At 48.8% G+C, this 22,795-nt stretch overlaps 1 protein-coding gene across 1 annotated transcript; it reads right to left on the bottom strand.

Moving 5' to 3' along the window:
- Positions 1–16,864: 16,864 nt before the first annotated feature.
- LOC126539535 (endothelin-converting enzyme 1-like) lies at positions 16,865–21,123 on the bottom strand. Its single transcript, XM_050186412.2, has 2 exons — positions 19,642–21,123; positions 16,865–17,443 (listed from the first exon to the last, which is right to left on the bottom strand). The coding sequence occupies exons 1-2, from the start codon at positions 21,121–21,123 to the stop codon at positions 16,865–16,867; spliced, it is 2,061 nt and encodes a 686-aa protein (XP_050042369.2).
- Between the last annotated feature and the right edge of the window lie 1,672 nt (positions 21,124–22,795).

The following is a 22,795-nucleotide window of genomic DNA, read 5'->3' as shown; positions in this document are numbered from 1 at the left end:
CGCGGCTTTGGATGATCAGGATTCCGAGGGGAATCGATAATTACAGTGCCACAGAGTTGATGGAACCGTTTTATATTGCATCGAGATGGAGCGCATATGTATTAGTGATACTTTTGCTTGTTTGTTTAGCATGCATGGCATGTTGCGGTGACATAATAATCATGCTCCTATTCCAATATATTTGTTTTTTCGTGCATGTTTAGTAAGCTCCTTGTATGAATGCCCCTGACAGAAAAAAAAAATTTATTGCACGTTTTGGCTTTTCCTCTTGTCTTTGCCTGTAGTTGGCACGGCGCATTCCGGATTTTTTTTTCCGCTTAACTTTTCGTCCTTCAGCCCCCACTCGCCTCTCCTCCACGCACCCACGTGGGCCTGGTCAAAGCTATCAGCCAAGCACTCAGGCAGCTATAACCTGCTGTGTCGAATTGGCTGCTCTCGGAATACGGGGAAAAGCAGTAGGGTCACTATTGTCCTCCTTGTCTCCCTCCGTCGCTGCCGCCGAAGGAACGCGGTCGGGCTAGGTCCAGCGGGGGAAAGTGGCGTTTACACCGTTTTCTTCATTCACCCTTTCCTTTCACTCTTTCCTTCTATGCATCGCTAGCACGCCGACTGGGTGCAACACCGCCTGAGTGCTTGCCGTCTTGTCCGTGTTTGTCAGCGCACTCCTATCGTGAAAAATGCTCGCTTGCGGTCGTCATTCCTACTGAGAAGCCTGCATCTTGAAATACACAGCAAAGTGGCCACGAATTTTCGTGAGTGTTAGAATTAATATAGGCGACACAACAACCAGAAGAAAAGTCGGCGCTCGTGGCCACCGTCTTCGATGTGGGATGAACTCGGATACACAAAAGCGTGGATCTTACAATGGTGAGTGCATTTGTTTTGCGCATGTATAAGTTTTATAGGGAGCAATATCACCCAATCAATACCAGGCGGTATATATATTACTGAAACAGCCCTGGCTAATCTAGAGTGCCTGTAATTACATAGCTCTTTTTTATTCGCAGCCTTTCAATAGTGCCCGGAGTATAACACGTGTAAATCTCTGTGAAGTTCACCCAAAACTCCAGGACTATGATTTTATCAAGCCATGCGCACGGCCTGATCCTGCTAGCTAGTGATACCGAGGAACCGCGCTTCTTCTCACTGTTCTAGGTCAAGCATCATTTCCAGCCGGCACTATTTCTTTCTTTTCGTATAATAAATGCCTCTTTTGCTAGTGTTTCCTGAAGGAACTTCTCGGTTTTCACATAAAAAATTTCGCGCGAAGACTGCATTCTGCCTAGACAGTCTGAAACTAGGCTTCTTGTGCTGTAGCAGGTTTTGCTGCAATTTCTTAATTATGAACTGCTACGCTGACTAGGTGTGGGGTGTAAACAAGACGGACGGATCCTGCGCATTTTATGTTTGTTCTAAATATTCTGTTACACCTACGAAATATGCCATATATGTCGATATATTAGAAATTGTTACCTGACAAATCTTGCAAGAAAGTTTCTTGATGCACCCCTTCGACCTCTCTGCTCAGACTCATAATATTGTTGCGGTATGGCGATTTTTCAAATGAAAACACTGCCACATACATTTGTTATACCAACATCTCTGTTAATGTTTCTTTTTATTTTACAGTGCAAGCATCTCCAAGTAATGGTGAAGTGGCTATGGGAAATGGTAGCAGTTTCAACGAAACCACCGCGTTATCGTGGTCCTCGGGGGCTTGATCAGCCCGCCGTCATCCAAGCACTGACCAACCTGCCTACCGACGTCAGCTCCCTGCCCTGAAATCCCTGGCCAGCCTGCCGTCCTCGGCACCTTGCCCAATTCCTGTCCTGAAAGCAGTGCCTGTAAATAAACTGTTTGAAGATAACCGAGCGTCACCCATCCAGGTCCACGGAAAATGCCTGTTTGCGAACATTTATTCGCAAATAAAGTGTCATAAAAGTCAATTTCAGTATCCTTTCATTATTATTTGCAAATATAGATGACTTCTGCTTCTTGACATCTTTTTGTCGAGCTTTCCTAGCTACTATTGAGGAAGACGGAATGGGGACAATTGCTATAAAAAATGCCTCTACCGAAAGGTTTGCGGTAAGATTGGCTGCGTGATCTAGAGCCAGCGTATCTAAAATATTCGTCATGCAAAGGGCATTGGCTCAAAGCTGGCATTAATAATGGCAACGATATGGCTCAACACTGGTCCTACGCTGGCAGCACAAGCGCTGCTGCATTGGCATAACATTGGTCCAATCTTGGCTTTAACGCTGGTCCTACGCTGGTAGCACGATGGCTGCTGCATTGGCATAACATTGGTCCAATCTTGGCTTTAACGCTGGTCCTACGCTGGCAGCACAATGGCTGCTGCGTTGGCATAACATTGGTCCAATCTTGGCTTTAACGCTGGGCCAGCATTGGATTGGGTTGCACTTTGCCAGTATGCCAACGTTGGTTCAATATTGGTACCAATTTCTGCCAGCATTGGGCCATGGTTGGACCATTGCTGGTGTGCTGCCTGGGGTGCTTCGCGACTCGGCAGCCACAATGGACGTGGTGCACCCGTCGTACGTAAAAGAAGGTCAGTTCACGGGAGAATGTGCTTGGATAAGACAAGTCGTAGAGGCCTCCAGTGTTTGTCTCCCTGTGGCAAAGATTCGCATCGAAGGCCCCTTTGGAGTACTGGACACTGAAGCCGCCGTCTCGGTACATCTCCCGCCACAGTACCCATATTTGTTTTCTAACAAATCTGAGGATTTGCTGCGACGCAGGGGAATCTGGTTTAGTGAGGGAATATTGCAAGCCCTAACTCGTTCCAAGGCAAGGAAGCTCGCGGCCAAGGCAGTGCATGTACGAATGTCCAGTGGTGGAGGAAACTGGTCTGACACGAGGATTCGTCAACCAGCACCAAACAGGACAGCCCTATAGGGGATATTGCGGAAAGAACACTAGCTAATCAAGAGGTCAGGAAAGCACCGGAGCTTGAAATGTCTCGAGAAGCAGAATGCAGAAGAAAGTTATTGAATGTAAGCCCTGCCACGTTAATTGCTGAGCAGGAAAAAGATTCCACCCTGCGTAACCTAAAGCCAGACGCGAAAGAAGGTGTGGCCAAACAGAACATAAAGTTCCTCAAGAGGGCAGGCGTCCTCTACAGAATGTACACCAGTCGAAAAGGGGTACAATTCGACCAACTCGTGGTGCCGCATCCCTATCGTGAGCAGCTCCTGCACCTGGTTCACGGGGGCTTTTGGACAGGGCATCTGGGCATTCGTAAAACAAAGGACCGCTTACTGCAGGAATTTTACTGGCCCGGCTGCTTTCGGGAAGTGGAAGCATTCGTAAGAAGCTGCGACACATGTCAACGCATAGGAAAGCCCGGAGATAAGGCTAAAGCGCCAATGAAACTTTGTTCCCATTATCACGGAGCCGTTTCGCAGGCTTATAATAGACAAAGTGGGACCACTTCCTGCAACGCAGTCTGGCTATCGGCATATTCTCCACTGTACTATGCCCCGCAACAATATTCCTAGAGGCGGTGCCTCTCAAAGAACTAAGCTCGGTGGAGAGCGTCAACGTGCTTTTGTTTATCTTCGCGCAAGTAGGGTTTCCCGCAGAAATCCTGTCAGATCAAGGATCCGGCTTTACGAGCGCACTAACCTCGACGTGTCTGGAAACGTGCGGTATTAAAATTATTCATAGCTCAGTGTACCACCCGCATTCAAACGCGGTAGAGAAAGTCCACTCAGTCATGAAACGGCTTGTGCGAGCCCTTTGTTATGAGCACAAAGCCAATTGGGAGATTTGCTTGCCTGCAGCAATGTTCGCGCTTCGAACTGCACCGCACGAGTCAACAGGGTTTTCACTTTCAGAGCTCGTTTACGGTCGCTGCCCTCGGTCCCCTCTTCGCATTGTTCGAGAAGCCTGGGAAGGCCGGGCAGACGATCCTTCGGTTGTGACATACGTGCTAGAGCTGTTAGAACGACTGCACACTTCTCAAGAATTAGCAGGGCAGGAAATGCGTATAGGGCACAAAGCAATGATAAGCATTACTATGACAGGATGGCACGAACGCGGCACTTTCAAGTTGGGGAAAAGGTAATGGTCCTGGAACTCTAATTGAAAAACAAACTACAGGTTCAATGGGAAGGACCGGTTGACGTAATTCAGAAGTTATCTGAAACAAACTACGTAATCACGGTACCGGGAAAACGAAGGACACCACAAGTGTACCACAGCAATCTACTTAAACCCTACCGGCACAGAGAGGCCATTGTGAACATGTCTTTTAACTCACTTGAGGAGATGCCTGTCGACTTTCCGGAGTTAACACCAATAAAGGGGCAAAAGACATTCACGAGAATATTGACAAGCTTGTAGAACAGGCGGAGATGAATCCCAATCAAAGGGACGAACTTAGGGAATTCGTGTTTGAATTTAAAGACAGATTTTTCGGACACACCGGACAGGACCACTGCGATCGTTCACGATATAAAGTTAACCTCATCGGACCCAGTTCGTTCGAAAGCTTACCGCGCTTCACCTCGTCAACGTCAAGTCATGGCCGCTGAAATAAACAAGATGTTAGAGCTAGGTGTAATCGAGCCAGGAGAGAGTGACTATATCTCGCCTCTTATCTTGGTTGAGGTCCCAGGAAAGGAGCCGCGACCGTGTATCGACTACCGCAGGCTCAACTTAATCACGAAGGACCAGACCTACCCGATACCGCATATCGAGGAAAGGCTTGAGAGAGTGAGCAGTGTGCTAATTTCATCTCTACGCTCGATTTAGTCAGAGGATACTGGCAGGTTTCGTTGACCGAGAAGGCAAGCAGGCTTGCGGCGTTTATTTCCCCGATGGGAACCTTTCGGCCGAAAGTCCTGAGCTTTGGACTGAGGAATGCTCCCTATTGTTTCTCTAGCCTTATGGACCAGGTGCTACGAGAAATGGAGGACTTTGCACTTCCGTATCTCAATGACATAGCAATATTTTCTTCATCATGGGCGGACCATTTGCAACACTTGCAAACCGTGTTGTGTCGTCTACGAGAGACCAACTTAACTGTCAAGGCTCCCAAATACCAATTAGGGCGCGCGGAGGTAGCTTATCTAGGTCATGTAATAGGGCAAGGTCATCGTCGGCCTTCCTATGTTAAACTGACCGCAATAGACAACTTCCCGCAACCACGCACCAAGCGGGACATCAGGACATCGACGCCTTGGTTTGGCAGGTTATTACCAAAGATATATCCCGCGGTATTCTGAGTTTGCAAGTTATTTAACAGATGCTCCCAGAAAAACAGAATCTCAATCGGTAAAGTGGGATGACGCAAAAGAAAAGGCTTTTAGTATTCTGAAGAAAGCACTAACGAGTCAGCCAGTGTTGAACGCGCCCGACTACTCTAAGCCATTCATTCTTCAGTGTGATGCCAGCGACAGGGGTATGGGGGTGGTGCTTTGTCAAAAGAGAGATGACGGAAATGAACGTTCCGTACGTACTGTACGCCAGTAGAAAGCTTTCAGTTCGTGAGGAAGCATATATACAGTGCATCAGAAAAGGAATGCGCCTGCGCAGTGTGGGCGGTGCAGAAGCTAGCTTGCTATATCGATGGTTCAAGGTTCACCGCAGACACTGACCACTATCCCCTCACATGGCTGCAGTCCATGTCTACGAAAAACTGTCGTCTTTTGCGATGGAGCTTGGCTCTTCAACAGTACACCTTCGATATTCGCTACAAGAAGGGTAAGCTTAACGGCAATGCCGACGGTCTGAGTCGTTGCTCCTAGAGTAACGAACGCCTCCTGCTCACTCGGCTTTCTGTGGCGTTTTTACATTGGTATATTTTTTTTCATGCGTCTTTTTTTATTACCGCGAAGTTGTAGTTAATTGTTAGCTGATTTTGTAACCACGTCTTAACGCTTTCAAGAAATGGCTGTTTTTAGAGTTCAGGGGGGATGGACGCGCGACAGGGATGGGAAAGCAGCAGCCGGTTTCTTTCTTTCTTTTTGTAAAGCCTCGTGTATCTTGGGGGAGGGTGGCGTTGTGCTCGCCGCTTTGTGGTTGTGGGTCCGGCACTTCTCTGGGGTGATTGCTTGCCCGAACAGGAGACCAAACGTTGCGAGACCGGTTTGCAAGTCCAGTTCACCGGACCGGACTAGGGAGAAAAGGCACAAGAGCACCACAAGGACTGCTGAACGACGCTAAGGAATCTACCAGCTAAGAACCAAGGGTTCGTCACCCCTGAGGGAAATTATGCTGCTGAAACGCCGATCCCTCGCCCAGTGACTGGCCCCAACGCGTCGCGATCTTCCTCCCCCGCCGGAGATGCCGTTACGATTGGCGTGTAACACCCTGGGCAAAAATGATGCTCAACCACCATGCCTCATCGAAACGGACGGTGTACTCCTAACTTGCTGTGGTTGTCTCGAGCTGTTACCGGTCTGGCAGGTGCACCGCAGTACTTACAGGCCCCTTCGTGTGTGTGCATGCCTAAGCGAAACGAAGAATGGATTCCTAATTTGCTATGGTTGTATCAAGTGGATGCTGGTCTGGCGGACGCCCCACAGTGTTCACAGGCCCCTTTTGTGTGTGTGCGCGAAAACCCTCTCCGCGAACTGTCAAACTCTAGGGGAGAACGCTTTCCGCGAACTGTCAAACTTTAGGGGAGAACGCTTTCCATGAACCAGACAGGACCCCAGGGCTGCTGCCAGCGGAGGCACGCTTGTGAAGACGTAAACTGGGAGAATGGATCAGCCGCCCATCCACAACCAGACGCCCTTTACGCGAACCAACGACGCGCGAAAGAGAAGGGATCAGCTGCCTACGATCCCCAGGACCCGCGGGTTGCCACCAGCGGAGGCAAGCTGGGGAAAAAACCGTCCTGGGAAAGTGGGTGCCGCCGCCACGCACAGTGGGACTCACTGCATGTCACGTGACGTTCACTTGAGCAAGATCCCGCCAACGATTTTAATGGGCCTGTTTATAGGGCCCCGCAATGTACTTTTTCACTTTAATCTCTTCTTTTTAGCTTTCACCACCCATTGAATAAACCGTGCAAGTTTCGCACGAGAAGTCGTCTCGTCCCTGCCTGATCACCATGGTCTACCGGACGTCTACAGCCTGCCGACAACGCCACGCTACCCAATAGTAACGCCGGTCGAGTTTGAAGAACCAGCCGTCGCAACAACTGGTCGGCAGCGGTGGGGTACACTACCCTGGAGAACGCAACAACTGGCGGACTGGGCGGAGAAGGCCAAGCAGGCCCAAAGCCTTACTTGAGCCAGATCCCTCAGCCACCTTCCCCCTTTCGACAAAGTCTATTACCACCCCCACCGTCCGTATAGTAAGTAAGCGCGAACTCTCGGTTGCGCCTATATATCGCCACGTTGTTCGCCGTGCGAAGCTGTTCTCCTTCTGTTAAACCGTGAGCAGTATTATATCAGATCAAAGCAATAAAACCGTTATTGCAAGGGTTCCTTCCATAATAATTGGTTTGATGACAAAGAAACGGAAACTGAGCTGCTCCGGGCACTTCAGGTTTCTCGGCAAAACGAGGCCATTTCTGAACGAGATTTAGGTAGGATAAATGTAAGACAAACCTTACAACTAAATGCCTTTGGTGCGGCTTTTAGTACATGGATTACGGCGAACGTGAAGTGTTAGGACCTGCCTAGTTGAAGCTGCACTGTATTTAGGCAAGTGTCTTAGCAAGAAGTCATTTAGAAGCGTCAGTAAGACCAGCACTTATTCGCGTTGCTCGTGGTTTCGATGCTGAAATGACGAGACTAGATATTTTGGTTCTTAGTGCGCAACTATTTGCAAAAAGTTAAAATATTTTAATCATCGGTGCTCATACTTTTGTCATGGTCGAAAAATGAATAAAAAATACTGTTTTACAATTCAGTCAGAAAAAGAAATAAAACGTGTTGGTGCAAAAACATACAACCACGATCATTTATTTGTTATGTAAAATGAGTGACATACAGACAGCACAAAGAGGCATCCGGTCACGAATGTCCCATCATTCACAATGCAAGAAGTTTGTTAAAAGCATAGCACTGATGTAAAAAGCATAAAGAAAGAACATCAAAACATGGGAGATATATGCACTGGTGCGAATGAGACAGCAGCAAACGAACGGCAATAAATACAGAATGCATAATCGAATGTTTCTATAGAGAAGAAAGCGTAAAGCATAAGCATTTCTTAACACATGGCAAATCAACTCTTAAACGAGCACAAGTAGCCATAGCACCAATACCACAGTTTTTTATTACTCAGACATTTTTTTTAAATAAAAAAATTGGTTCTCTTCAATCGTACCCGACGACTCACGTGGTCGTTTGCAAGGCTGTCGAACTGTCGATGAGAGGGACTGAAGTTTGGGTTTCGTGACATACGCTGGAAGGCCTTCAAAAATCCCTGTGACGGCGTTAGGCGTCGGCTTTTCACGCTCCAGGGACACGGCGTCGCAATTTATATCGAAATTGTAGGCAGCGATGATGTCCGAGACGTTGAAGTGTATCGCACACAAACGCGTATATTTGCATTCAAAGTTAAAACACCACTCTGCCGCCCGCGTCCGTTTCTCGCGCTGCTCCTTGTCACTCGGTAAACAAAACAACGACACCCTTTCGGTCGTTTCCTTGCAGCCGGAATGGCACCCCGGCACGCAACACATGTTCGGCATCTTCGTTCCACCCCGCCACTCCAGCTAAACAGTCCAGAACGCGACAAACAGCAGCGCAGCACGTGCACAGAACGCACCACACCAATCAGAAGCCCGTCGCTCGGCCACAGAACACTCGCACCGCGCAAGCGTTTCGGTACGCGAACGATGCCCCATGGATGCCCCCTGAAGCACAGTGGCGCCGCATCGAGGCAGTTTTGAACAGCGCATGCACCCCTCCCATAGCGTGACGGCGGATTTTCGTGACAACACGGAAAGGACTCTGGCCATACCGCGGCAAATGCTTCGCAGAATCACAACCCAAAATCTATCAGAGCTGTTAGTGCGGCCGTGCCCTCAAATTAAAGCACTGAGGGAAGAAGCCCCCAGTCGCCAAAGACAATATACCAATAGGCTAATCAACGTTTAATGAAAATTGAGTAAGATATCAGCGTCTCTGCTTGCGCGGAGAGGCTGCACGATTACGTTTTTTTTTTTTTTTTCAAGTCAGTAAACTTATCAAAATAGCCGTTCACTAACACAGCCTTTCTCCCGAGCCAGCATGCCCTCGCAGTGCAATTCCAAAATGAAGTGAGCTGGTATGGCTTAAACTTCTACGTAGTGTAAGGAAAGTAAAACCTGTAAAATGGCCATGTTACGTACAGCATACGCTATACAGACCCAGAATCTAAGCTACGTCTGACCAATATCGCAGCTATTGCTGAAATAGTCAAGCGCAACGTATGTACATGAGACGTCAGCAAATTTCGGCAAAATATAGCGAGTGACAGGTGACTAGAGTATAAACGCAGAAGGCAGCGCACGGTTGTAAAATTATTGTAAAACGCAAACGAGCTCACCCTTACGGTATTGCCTCCACTTCTGGCGCACATCAAATAAATAAACAAAATAAATAAATAAATATACATAAATAAATAAATAAATAAATAGCCGTCACTTAACAAGGCCATTGCTTAAATGATATTGCGCGACATGTCGTCTATTGTGTCGTCTTCTCTCACGTCCGTGTCGTTTTTTATGTCGCGCAATATCATTTAAGCAATGGATTACCAACTTGCCCGGAATGCTGCTCTCAACAAGGCCAAAATAAATATTTTAAAAAAGGCGGGAAGGTTGAACAGCTGCTCCAAAACATCCTTTGGCAGCAGACCACAATATGGCTACCTCCCTCTACTAGAAACCGGCAAGAAATGGCGGCGGGGAGGGCGATTTCGAAGCTCCTGTCTCATCCCTTCCCGCTTCACGCTCGAGTTCGCGGGCGTAATGGCTACGGCGTCAAGCGTCAGTTTATCATATGAACACGATCTTATTCTTTATGTTCGCCGAGGCCGTGCATAATCATGAAAACCGCTACAATACCCGTTTCATGCATACAAGAAGCACGAAGTGGGCGCGAATTCAGAGAAATGACGAAACCGCAACTTTTTTTTTTTTTTATGCACTCAACATTATGCTTTTTATAATGAAACTCGGAGAGGCAATAAATAGAGCAATGTACATATTAGTTTCATATGTACTCACATTTAGAAGTCCTGGTGTTCTCAAGGTTAGTAGAGGCAAACCGTGTTCCTTGTTTTCCCCGGGCAGCCGTCCCAACTGTCCGCACAACATACCCCCAGTTTCATCGACGAACACCTCAAGGAACCCAGAGACTTGAGGCACATCGACTTGTAAGCTACCGAAGAACAAAAAACAGCTTGTTTTGTCGAAATATCCAACCGGTGCGCGATCACAGAACATGACGCGACAGTTGCGCAGGAAATACGTTACGCTTCCCCCAAGGAGACCATAGTCACACAAGGAGGGAAGGGGGGGGTGGGTGACAACCACCAAGCCCGCCGTCTCCGCCGCTACTGCGAGCACTGGGTGCGCGCGAGGTCGTCGGCCTGGCTCTTAGTGCCGTGTGCAGGTGTTGTCTTATTGGTTAAATTGGACCACGAGATCTGCCGGTTCGCTAGTCCGACGAAGACACGATATAGGAAGGCACTGCTTGCGGCTGTGTTACGCGTGTCCTTGAACTCGTTGACCGCGCCAGCTTTGTCGGTTTTAGCGGGAAAAAGAAGACTCCGCGCGTTTTCGTTTGGGCGGGAAAAGGTGATTTTGGCGTGAAGACGCAGAAGTACATGTTTGATGGTGACATTGAGCGCTGTTTGACAGGTGAATGCTTGCACTACATCGGTGTTGTTTTTTGAATGAAAATAAACGAAAGAGATGTAGTAACCCTCCCTGAAGACGCCTAGTCGTTTCCGTTTCGAATGGCCTGTCCAGTTACCTGCACTTAATGCGTCACTAGTCGCTGTGTTCCTCCTAGAAAGTGCGATTCCGAGGAAAGCTCCTGTGTTTGCAATGTTAAAAAGCATAACCGGGAGTACGCACTAGAAAACAACTCTTAATTGCACTTTTGTCATATGTTCGATATGGCGACGCTCATAGTGTGCGCGACGGTGTGGCCGCTTGCTTTGGTTTTCATCCCGTCGCCTTAGTTCATTTTTGCTGCGCGCGTAAATTTCCGACAAGCAGTACTCACCTGAAATTTTCTACGAATTGCGCAACAGTTTTTAGCCTGCTGGTGATTGGCGAGCGCGAAGCACAACCTCTGTTATTTCTTGGTAGTTGAAGCAGCAGTGTTATTCTAGATTTTGTAGGTGACTGAGGTACCGACGGCTGCACGATAGCGATATTAACTTGCGCGCTTCGCGTCATCTTGATAAGCTTTTTAGCGACAGTTGTGATCTTGCTTCTTCATTTCTGTTGTCCCAGGTTGTCTATGCAATACAATACAGCGTATCTGTATGTGTGTTTGTACGCGAGATTAGGTGCTCTGCAATCCATTAAACTGTTTTTCTACTGTTCTTATTACCCATATTATTTTGCATATATCTGAGTGCTTACTAACTGTTGACAAGGGTGTTAAGACCTCTGTAAGGCCTTTTCCTTTGACTCCCCAGCTTTCTCTCGATTTGGCAAGGAAATAACCAAATTAACGAAATGAAATTTGCACAAAGACTTGCCATATTCCGTTCGCCATAATGGTGTACTGCGTGTCCATATCCCGTGGTACTTAAGTTCTAGCATTTAGTTGCCTTTCGTGGTACTAGAACGTAGGCATGCAGCTTTTATAACACGTCAGTGTTTCAGCGATTTTCAGCAACTCCTTTGGTATGTTTGCTGGCTTGAAATAAGAATACAACCTATGAGGTAAGGGAAATTGATTACACGTACGACTCGGCGTGGCGACGAAGTGTTGCAACGGTTTTAAATGCTTCCAAGTAGCGGAGTTTCGTCGTGTGCGTCATGATTTCGGAGGCCATTTTTTTTTAACCTACAATGCTGTCATCTTGTGTCTTCTGGTAAGTGCAATGCGGCTTTAAGATCTGCAATTTACCCACTGGAAAAGTAGGGTTCGTTTTGCTTTCTTTTACATTCAGAATGCTATCGGCAGCAGTGGTCAAGAAAGTATAAACTCAAGAACTCCCGGTTACGCCAGCTTGACGCGGCAACGACATTAGACAATGGCCTCCGACAACAATTGTGGATTAAATGTTCCGCGAGCTTCAGAGAGCACCCGTCGTCAAACTGCGTAGGTCTCAGCTCTCCTGCAAGCTCCGATTATTCATTTCCGTTTAGGACCTTGTATTATTCTTTTCTCTGGAACTTTCCTTGCCCAAGACCCTACTACGTTTTACCTCACCTTACCACTTTTCGACTAGTCAGTGTCAGTGTGCTGGATTCAGTCCTTCCGATGAATTTGATTCAGAGACCAACGATGATACGAGATTTTTAATGAAAGTTGATTTCGGCCATGCGACGTGGAAGGCTAGCTGCTTTCTATATATGGAGATAATTGAGAATGAAAACAACGCACGTAATAAAGTGAAAATAACAAGGTCAGAAACCAAGACCGCGCACAGAAATGACAACGAGAGAGAGAGAGAGAGAGCTACAGCTCTTTGACGATATGTAGACAATTATGCCGGCGTACATTTAAGCGCCTACATGCTACTCTGGCGCAGGAAAAGGGTTCATTCAAAGACAGAAAGGTGGTAGAAGGAGAAGGAGGGCGAGAAATGGCCAATAAATTTCTTAACATTTCCCCGCGGAATGAATAGAGAAGGTTGGGTGCATCGGCTAAAGGACTGCGGAACGGCTCGATGAAGATCTTGCCCCTTAGATGAGACATCGTCTTTGTAGTCATATGGACATACACAGAGATTTGGGAAGAACAGTGGCGACAAAGAAGCCAAAACATAAACAAAGGTATCCGGAATTCCATTCGATATTCCATGCCGAATGTTCGTTGAGTACTCAACTCTGTATACCTCAAGGACGTACGTTTCCTTCCGTGGGTCCCATTTAACAATAGAGTTTGACGATGTTATACGTCTTGCACGGCCCGAGCCTATGAGGGGATCAATGAGTGGCTTCCTACAGATGACCGTTGCTAAAATGTTTCAAGCCACAATGAACTTACATTTGAAACTGAATCGGAAGCAGAAAGGGGAAACGCAAAAGCTAATTTCTCCGCAAACAGGGCCCTTCGGGCTACATTTTCAAGATCTCATTTCATATAGAGTAATATCGAAAGCCATGGCACATAGTGCGGGCAAGGCCATCTATCGGTCAAGTCCCTGTTGGCATTCTGAAAACCAGCCGCCTTTGGTTTTATTAGGGAACCAATTTTTCATCGTTGCCCGTAACGATGCAACTTCCAAGAGAACATTTTACTTCCCACGATATTCGAAGAAAGTAGAAAGCTGCGAAAGTTCGCTACAGAGACGTGATCGTCTTGAGCGCTTCACTTCTTCTTGTATTATTTTATTACTATTACGCTGGCAGATGCCCGGAACCATATACACGTGATATGGGTTAGATAAGGTGGGAAATAAAATAATGTGAAAGAGCGTCCATCATGAAACCCTGCAATAACCCTTAAACCCATAAGCAAGATGACTGTCGCCCGTTACCTCGTCTGTTTTTCCCTAATTGTACAGCACTTTTCGTGCAAAATTGGCAACCGGAAACAAAAATCGCAAGGAGTTGAGAAATTAAGCGATCTACTAAGGGAGAGAGCCAAGGCAACAACCAAACTGCAAGCAAAAGCGAATAATCAAAAGTTAACCGTTGTTTATGAGAATATTTATGGATCAACATCTTTTTTATTTAAAAAGGAAGTAGAGAAAACGCCGCCGGAAGTGGAGAACAATTACTTGTTTTGAATGACGCTTCTACAGTTATCGGTCGAACCGCCTCACGTAGCCACTTCTCTGCTGTGCTTATGTGGGTGTTTTTCTAACCTTTCGCGGTGAGCGCAGTACGTCAAGAATCGCAGAGTCCTGCGCTCTACGCGGTTGTATGGGACTGGCGGCCGCACAGCATTACGCAATTCGCGGAACTGTCAAAACTGATCAACAAGGCGAAAATAACTGATATTCGAAACTATAACATGAGAAAGACTGAAGAAGCCGTAAAAAATGAACGCAGCCTGAAATCAGTAAAAAAGAAACCTGGCATAGGACAAACCATGATGTATGCACTAAAAGATAAGAAGGATAATATCATCAGCAATCTCGAAGATATAGTAAAAGCAGCGGAAAAAATTCTAAGCTGACCTGTATACAGTACCCAGAGGAGTCACGATACCTCACTTAGAAATAGTAATGAACAGGATACAGAAACTCTCCTATAACTAGCAATGAGGTCAGAAGGGCCCTGCAAGACATGAAACGATGAAGAGCGGGAGGAGAAGGTGGCATAACAGTCGATTTAACCAAAGCTGGAGGAGACATAATGCTTGGAAAACTGGCGGTTCTTTATACGAAGTGTCTATCGACTGCAAGGGTCCCAGAAAACTGGAAGAATGCAGACATTATACTAATCCACAAAAAAAGGAGACGTTAAAGAATTGAAAAATTATGGGACCATTAGCTTGCTCCCAGTATTATATAAAATATTTACCAAAATAATCTCCAATAGAATAAGGGCAACACTGGATTTTGTCAACCAAGGGAACAGGCTGGCTTCAGGAAGAGATACTTTACAATGGATCACATCCATGTCCTCAATCAGGTTATCGCGAAATCTGCAGAGTACAATAAGCCTCTCTATGTGGCTTATTTAGATTACAAAAAGGCATTTGATTCAGTAGAGATACCAGCAATCATAGAGGCACTACGTAATCAAGGAGTACAGAAGGCTTACGTAAAAAGCTTGGAAAATATTGCTACATGCGTGTGGTATTCCTTTGTTTGAACGAGGCGCGTAGGCACCATCACTCCAGAAAAGAGGAGGAAGAACGAACTGGGCTCGCGCTGTGAATCTAGCCGGTCAGCGCTGCAACCGCCGTTGTAAATATAATCTGCAAATAGTTTCTTGTCTTACTGACTCGTCCTTCGCGTAAGAATATCTACAGAGGTTCTACAGCTACCTTAATTCTACACAAGAAAAGCAGAGAGATACCTATAGAGAAAGGGGTCAGACAGGGAGACACAATTTCTCCAAAGCTATTCACTGCGTGCTTAGAAGAATTCAAGCTATTAAACTGGGAAGGCTTAGGAGTAAAGATCGACGGCAAATATCTCAGCAACCTTCGGTTTGCCGATGACATTATTCTATTCAACAACAATGCAGACGAGTTACAACAAATGATTGGAGACCTCAACAGAGAGAGTGTAAGCGTGGGGTTGAATATTAATATGCAGAAGATGAAGATAATGATAAATAGCCGGGCAAAGGAACAAGAGATCAGGATCGCCAGTCGGCCACTAGAGCTATACTGTGAAGGAGTACGTTTACCTAGGTCAATTAATCACAGGGAACCCTGATCATGAGAAGAAAATTCACAGAAGAATAAAAATAGGTTGGATCGCATACGGCAGACATTGCCAGCTCCTGACTGGAAGCTTACCATTGTTATTCAAAAGTAAGGTGTGCAATCAGTGCATTTTGCCAGTGCTGACATATGGGGCAGAGACTTGAGAGCAAGTTAAGGACCGCGCAAAGAGCGATCGAACGAAGATTGCTAGGCATAACGTTAAGAGAGAAAGCGGTTTGGATCAGAGAGCGAACGGGTATAGACGATATTCTAATTGACACCAAGAGGAAAAAAATGTAGCTGGGCAGGTCATGTAATGCGCCGGTTAGATAATCCTTGGACCAATAGGGTTACAGAATGGGTACCAACAGAAGGGAAATGCAATCAAGGACGACAAAACACTAGGTGGAGCGATGAAATTAGGAAATTCGCGGGCGCTAGTTAGAATCGGTTGGCGCAGGACAGGGGTAATTGGAGATCGCAGGGAGAGGCCTTCGTCCTGCAGTGGACATAAAACAGATTGATGATGATGACGATGATGATGATGGTGGAGGTGGTGCCCCCCCCCCACCCCCGAAAAAATATCCTGGGTACGTGCCTGCTGTGTGTGCTACCTGGGTGCACAGTGTCGCACACGCAGTAACCCAATTCGGTCCAACGGTTGGTTTCGAACTCAGCACAGCAGCCTGATGCAACAGACCACGGACTACCAGTGACTCAGGTTGGCAGGAAGACGGTTAGATAGAAAGACAGTTCCCTGAAAGTGCGTGAAGTTACCAAATAATGCTCGTTGCATTAAAAAAAATGTTTCCGAACAAACTTCGACAATAGTTCCTCTTGCCCCGTCCCCAAGAGGACGAGGCTATAAAAAGAGGTAAACCATTGTCTCAATCAATCAATCAATCAATCAACCAATCAATCAATCAATCAATCTCACTGAGTTGGCAGAGGGGGCTGCGAGGCAGACGGAAGCATTTTATTTATTGTTAAATCACCACTCCCCTATATAGTATCATTCATAATAAGTCAGCCGGCAGCCAAAGTTTGCATTGTCAAAGACGAGCGAAGGTAAAATATGCACTTATCCAAACTCACGCTGTTCCACAATTATGCCCTATAGCAACAGAGTGTCTGAAACCCAAAGGTTAAAGTGTGTGCAGTTCGTCAATTCTCCGCTATTTCCGTCTCCCTCCCGAGATATACGTGCATATATATAGATGTATATGTATAGATGTATATGTATAGATATATATAGATATAGATGGTACATATAACAGATGCTCAGAATCAATACGTAAAATGTGCTGTCGTTCGATTCCGCCGCTAATCCCGCTGATATACAGTATGCAGCCTGATAAACTCGCCACCGGTTCCATCTATTCGAACAGCCGGCACTTCTGCCTCGGGTGCATGGGTGTCTCCTTCTCGCAGTGGTAGGCGACACTGAAAGCCTTGATGTTCTTGACGGCCGCGTTGCAGGCAAACTCAGCAGCTTCCGGGTTGTCTCGGCCGTCGCAGAGCAAATAGCACATCGTCACGAAGAAGGACTTCTCGCTCGAGAAGTCCCTCAGCCTTCGATGATCGCCTACGCCGAGGAGCTTGCGGTTCTGGTACGTTTCCCAGACTGCAGGCAGCGAGGCGGCGAGGTACACGCGTTCGCGAGGAAACGCAGTCGCGTTTTCCGCCGCCGGTTTGGCGTAGCAGTCCAGTCTCCGGCCAGCTTCGGCGAGCAGCGGAGCTAGTGATTCGTTGCGCGACAGCCTTGACACGAGAAGGTGAATGGACGCGGCTCCAAGGATCGCGCCCAGGCCGCCGTAGTTGGCGCTGTCGGTGACGTCCCGGTGGAACACGGGCACCATGGCGAAGTAAGGAGGGAGGCGTACGGACTGTCTTGCCGAGTCGAAGGCGACGAAGTGGTCGTTGTTTCTTATGTCCGCGATGTAGCTGGTTGAAACCTGCGAAACGTACTTGTGCGTTGACTTGCTTATATAAAGAAAAAGAAAAAGCTGGGTTCTCACGTGCCAAAACCACGATCTGATTTGAGGCACGGGGGGGGGGGGGGGGGGGGGGTGTTCCGGATTAATTTCCACCACCTGTGGCTCTCTGACGTGCAACCAATGCACGGAAACGAATGTTTCTGCATTCCGCCCCCATCAGAATGCGGTCATCCGCGGCCGGGACCGAACCCGCGACCCCTACATACGCCACGCCATGCAACAGGCTATATAGCTACTACGACGAGTGTGACTTGCGATTTATTGCGATAGCAATCATGCTGGTCACTTCAGGTGCCTTCGCGCCGTCGGCCTGCATACAGCAGTCCCGGGCGCGAAGGATCGCCGAATGGTTGAGATCACGTGGTCTGTCGCGGGCACGAGGGCGACAGCGAGTACGAGCCGAAAAGGCATGGTGCCTCGATCCGCGTGGTCTTCCCACGCGCCGTGCTTAAGGTCACTTCCTCTGACAAGTTTCGCAGGTAGTAGTAGTAGTAGTAATTGGTTGTTTATTCTAAATATCTATACTCGTGGACAACTATATGTGGTTTTGAAGGGAAAGCTACGGGCGCGTGGCTGCTGAACATGTGTTAAAGCGCCAAGTAGACCGGCAGCGTTTGACAGTGCTTTTGGTTGCTCGGAACAGAAGCTGAATCGGCGCAGCTTTCGCGTGCGACGGTTTGGTGTTTCCCCGGACGCGGAAGGGAAAAACCGCAAAATAAGTAAACATTTACAGTCAGTGGTGCGTACAGTCTTATTGAACTGTTGCTAATAAGGTGTTTATGTTTGCTCTTCCCCAGCCTAAACTAACGTGGATCAAAACGCGGCACTCTTTTCAGAAGCGCTCTCACTTCTGTGCGCTTTGCCTCCGTAGATTTTCCTTCATAGCCACAGAAAGCGGGACGTGATAGCACTCAAAGATCCCTGACTGCTTTCCACGCTTCTCGGCAACTGCAGCGTATGTATCCATAATGTTTACCGGGAAACGCTGGCGGCGAACGCTACGCACGAAGGCAACGCGGCCTCTTGCGTGGGCCGCGGATGCGCGGAGGCGAGCGCCATCTGGATGGTGTTGCAAGGAACCGAACGCAGCATGCCGCTCTATGAATGGAAACGCTGGGAAAGGGGTTTATATGTTTGAGTTTCCGCGTAACAGAATTATGTTTTCTGGTATATTCAAATTACAATCCAACGCTATCTGTAGGTTGTGTTTAAGTTGTACTTTACGATTTCTCTGATGCCTCTTAATTTGAGGAATTCCATTAGTTCAGTAACGCCTCTGCGCCACGCGCAGTGCCTGCATGGTTGTGGTTAGGAATGCTTTTTCCTTAATAAAGGTGCGACGCAAGATGGCGACACCGGATTTTATGCGACGCGGGGCCCGTAACGTTAAAATTGTCACTGGCCGCAGTAGCTATCGGCTGAAACCTGAACGGCGGCCAGCAGTGGAGAAGGGAGGGGGATTCAAAGGACACGGAAATAGGAGCAGTGAAACAGTAAAAGGAACGGAAGCACGGAACATTCGCTTCGGGACGTTACCGGCGATGCTCGTCGCACCAGCGTTGTGACCGCGAGTGCTCGGAGGTCACGACTGAGCGCTGTACATGTGTCTTTGGGCGGCGTAACACCACGTCTATACGGCGCAACACAACCAGTTTATACTGGCCATAAAAATACGAGTCTTACTTCGCATAATATTCTAATGCCTCGCTATCGCTGTAACGATACAGGTTCGCCCTTCGGGCGACACGCCGATTTTTTTTTTTTTTGTTCATTTGTTCTAGAAACGTTGAAATGCAATTTAAGTTGCTCGTACCGGGATCAGTATCATGAGAGCATTGCGAAGGTACTATCTGTAGCAAAAGTTCTCAAGCCAAATTGCTTACGATCCGACCGAAAATATCGCAGTGCATCGGGTCTCCGTTGACCACTCAATAGTGTTATTAGCGCCTATAAGAGATCTATATATAACGTGTCTCAGTATATCTCTATACGTCGATATTACACTATAAGTACCGGCAACCTTAGCGCTGTCACATGGCAGGAAGTTCGAGGTGAGCATGACCCCTTTCGCCCCCCCCCCCTCCAGCTTTTGCAACAGGTATACGCAAACGGCACACCGGACGTGAGCTACGACGTCTACGACAGGCGGCACCTACCTGGTCCCAAGTTCTTTTCGGAAGCTGGGCCGTCGTCGCGGCGGTGTTCACCCAGTTGGTGAAGAACGACGAAGGGTGCATGTCGCTCACGTTAGCCAACGCAGCGGCCAGAGCGCCCGGCACCGAAAACCGCGAACTCTGATAGAGCACGTCTTCGAAGTCAGCCTTGGTTACGAAGACCTCGACTGAGTGCGGAGGATCCATTTGGCTGAGCCAGGGTGCAACTTCTAGTCGCCTGACGAGACCTGTGCCGATTATGTCCGCCATAACTTTCACGCTGTTCATGACGCTCTGGTTGACCTTGGCCACCGCGAAGTGCTGGAACAGCGACCAGCCGAGCAGGGACTCCGTCAGCTGCAAGCAGTCGGCCGCGCTGGGCGTGCTGAAAGACGGGTCTCCGCTAGCCGTCGGGTCACGCGCTGACGCCGACCCGGTGTACCACAGGTTCGAGAGTGACGCGCTTATGAACCGACCCATCGCTTGCAACACGCACCAATCGAGGTAAAAGTGCAGATCTTGCTCTGCTACTTCCCCGAGGACGTCGTCGAAACGCTTCAGATACTCCGGATTGCGAACTCTAACTTCTGCCGATGTTGCAAGTCCTAAGTCATTGGTGACCAGAGCCTGCCACACCCCGGCTTTCACATTCGGCGTGGAAGTCTGGAGCGAGCTCACGGTGTGCAGATGGTGCACGTAGTCTGCGCGGCTTCTACCGTAGTAAACGAGCTTTTCCAGCACTACGCTCTCCACGTCCTCGAACTTCTTGAACTCCGAGCCACTCGGCCTGTTGCTCTGTCCCGCGTACATCGCGACGGTGTCCGCGTAGAACACTTCATAAGTTCCGGAGAGCCGCATCCTGTCTCTCTTTTCTTTCCAAGTGGGAAGGACGGTGCCAGGCCCAACGCTCGCGTACGGATCGCCTTCTTCGTCGTCGCGGCTCCTCTCTATGTCAAGCAAGGGAGCCACTCGGAACGTCGCGTACACCTTGGCCGCCGTACCTATAACGTTGGGCGCCTGGGAAAAGTTAGGCCACACGACACCGACCTCCATAAGCTTCCCCCTAAACTCGGCCAGCTCAGTCTGCTTGTCGTACGTGTTCGCAAGCAAGCAGGTCCGCAGAAAGAGCGCCACCTTCTGGACCGGAGTCTGACCGATGGCGGAGACCACGAAGTCGTCGTTGGCGAAGGAAATCAGGGCGCGGCCGAATCTTTCCACGAGCTGGCGGTACACCGAGGTGTGGTCACCCGCAAACGGCGGACCGCACACGTACTTGTAGAAGTTGACACACGGCTGCACGCTCGCGTTCACGCTGGATTTGAGCATGTCGTTGAGTTCGACGCAGGCTGCCGACTCGCAGGCGACGCGGCCGCGCTTTTCCGGCGACGTGAGCAGGAGGACGACAACGACGACGACGCAAAAGCTGGCCACGACGAGCGCCGAGCAGCCGACGATGACGGGGCTGTAGTTTTGGTATTCCGACATGAGGGCGCCCTCGCGCAAGCTTCCCCTTCGAGACAGTGACCTCTTGCGTACTCCTCCCTCGCTCCCCTTCCTTCGCGGCGTCGCCGGCATTTTCTCGCGAGCGTACGACTCAGAAATCTCGGGCGCAGTGCGCATCGGTGGAACTGCCGGCGATTCTTGGCCAGTGCGCGCCTTGTCGAGCGTCGGCAACGAGCTCCTCGATGTGCGTCTGCTGGACCACTGGTCAGGTAAAAGGGGAGGAGCGGAGTCTCTGGTAGAAACATGATTCATAATCAATGAAGACACTCTGTCGTCATCGCCCTTTCTCGAATCCTGAGTTCTCGGAGAAGACGCCAACAAAGGAAGTCTTTCGATCTGTCCAAGCGCTGTCGAAGGCGACTCTATGGTCGGAACGAGCGTGGAAGCTCTGTCGCGAGGCAAACTTCGTTCAGAGAGCAAAGTCTGGTCGCTTCGGGACGCCGACCGCGACCGTGCAACTGAATTGGAGTCGGAAGACGGGCGCCCGGCACCTCCAGAAGATGCGCGCCTGGACGAGGTAACCTGCTTCTCCGAAGGCACCCGCTTCGAAGACGAGTGCGCAAGCTTCTCAAAAGACGTGCTGCTTTGGTCTTCCGCTCTAATCTGAGAAGGGCGCGTTTGAGGTGTAGCATAGTCAGTAATTGGCTTTGGCGGCGCGGCTCGTCCGTCCGCCGCAGCGGTCGTGGGAATGCTTCTGCCTGGAGACGCAGCACTTCTTGGGGCGGCCAGCAGTTCCTCCCGCTGCGAAGACTTCGTCACTGACTTTTGCTGCGTCCCCCCGGAGGACTTTCGCCTACTTCTACACGGTGCCTTGCCTGCTGTCATCGACGAGGAATATTTCTCCTCTGAAGTCTGACTTTGAATTCGTTTCAATGTAATCGAGCCTGTGTCTTCAGGAACGGCGGTCCTTGCGGCCTCCTCAGCGAAGTTCCTAGCGCTTGAAACCACCTGGTATTAGGAAAAAACAAATGTATAAAGTTAGTGCACAAAGCATGTATACCGGCTGTCCCTCAGCTAAATGTCACCAAGAAGCAAAACAATAGATAGGACGAGACTGGTCACGTAATGCGTAGAGTAAATAAACGGTAGTCTATTAGTTACAAAAGTGTGCCAACGGTAGGGAAACGCAGTCGATGGCATAGGTGTAGGTAGCGTGATGAGATCAGGAAATTTTCAGGCATATAGTGGAGTCAGCTGATACAAGACAGCGGTTATTGGAGATCGATGGGAGAGGCACGGTGTTACGACTTTGCACCGCTGCCATCCCTATTACGACTTTGAGGTGGTCCCGCAGCGCTCGTCACCCGTTTCGTGACAGAGCGTTGGTAGCGAAGACTCCGAGTCAGGCGTCGGTGAGAATAACGAAAGGGACTTTATACATTATATACAGGTCATCATACAGGACAAGATCGGATCGGCACTGGGGCCGAGAGCTCACAGCAAACGCGACTGTTCCCGCACGGCGACGTCCGGCGAGACTACAACGCGTGACACATCTCACTCCACTCGAGAGCGACACTCAGCTCCCGGTGGGTCGGCGGATCCGGTTTTCCAGGCGGCCGCGTCGCAGCTTATAATGCCCCGAGAAACCATTGTCACTCAAACGGCCCAATACAAAGCCAGCACTCGATGGTCGTCCGAGAGGTCCAACCAG

Source organism: Dermacentor andersoni, chromosome 11 (genome assembly GCF_023375885.2).
Source record: "Dermacentor andersoni chromosome 11, qqDerAnde1_hic_scaffold, whole genome shotgun sequence".
NCBI classification, from domain to species: Eukaryota; Metazoa; Arthropoda; class Arachnida; order Ixodida; family Ixodidae; genus Dermacentor; species Dermacentor andersoni.
The sequence above is the reverse complement of the archived record's forward strand: the minus strand, read 5'-3'. Positions and strand labels throughout refer to the sequence as shown.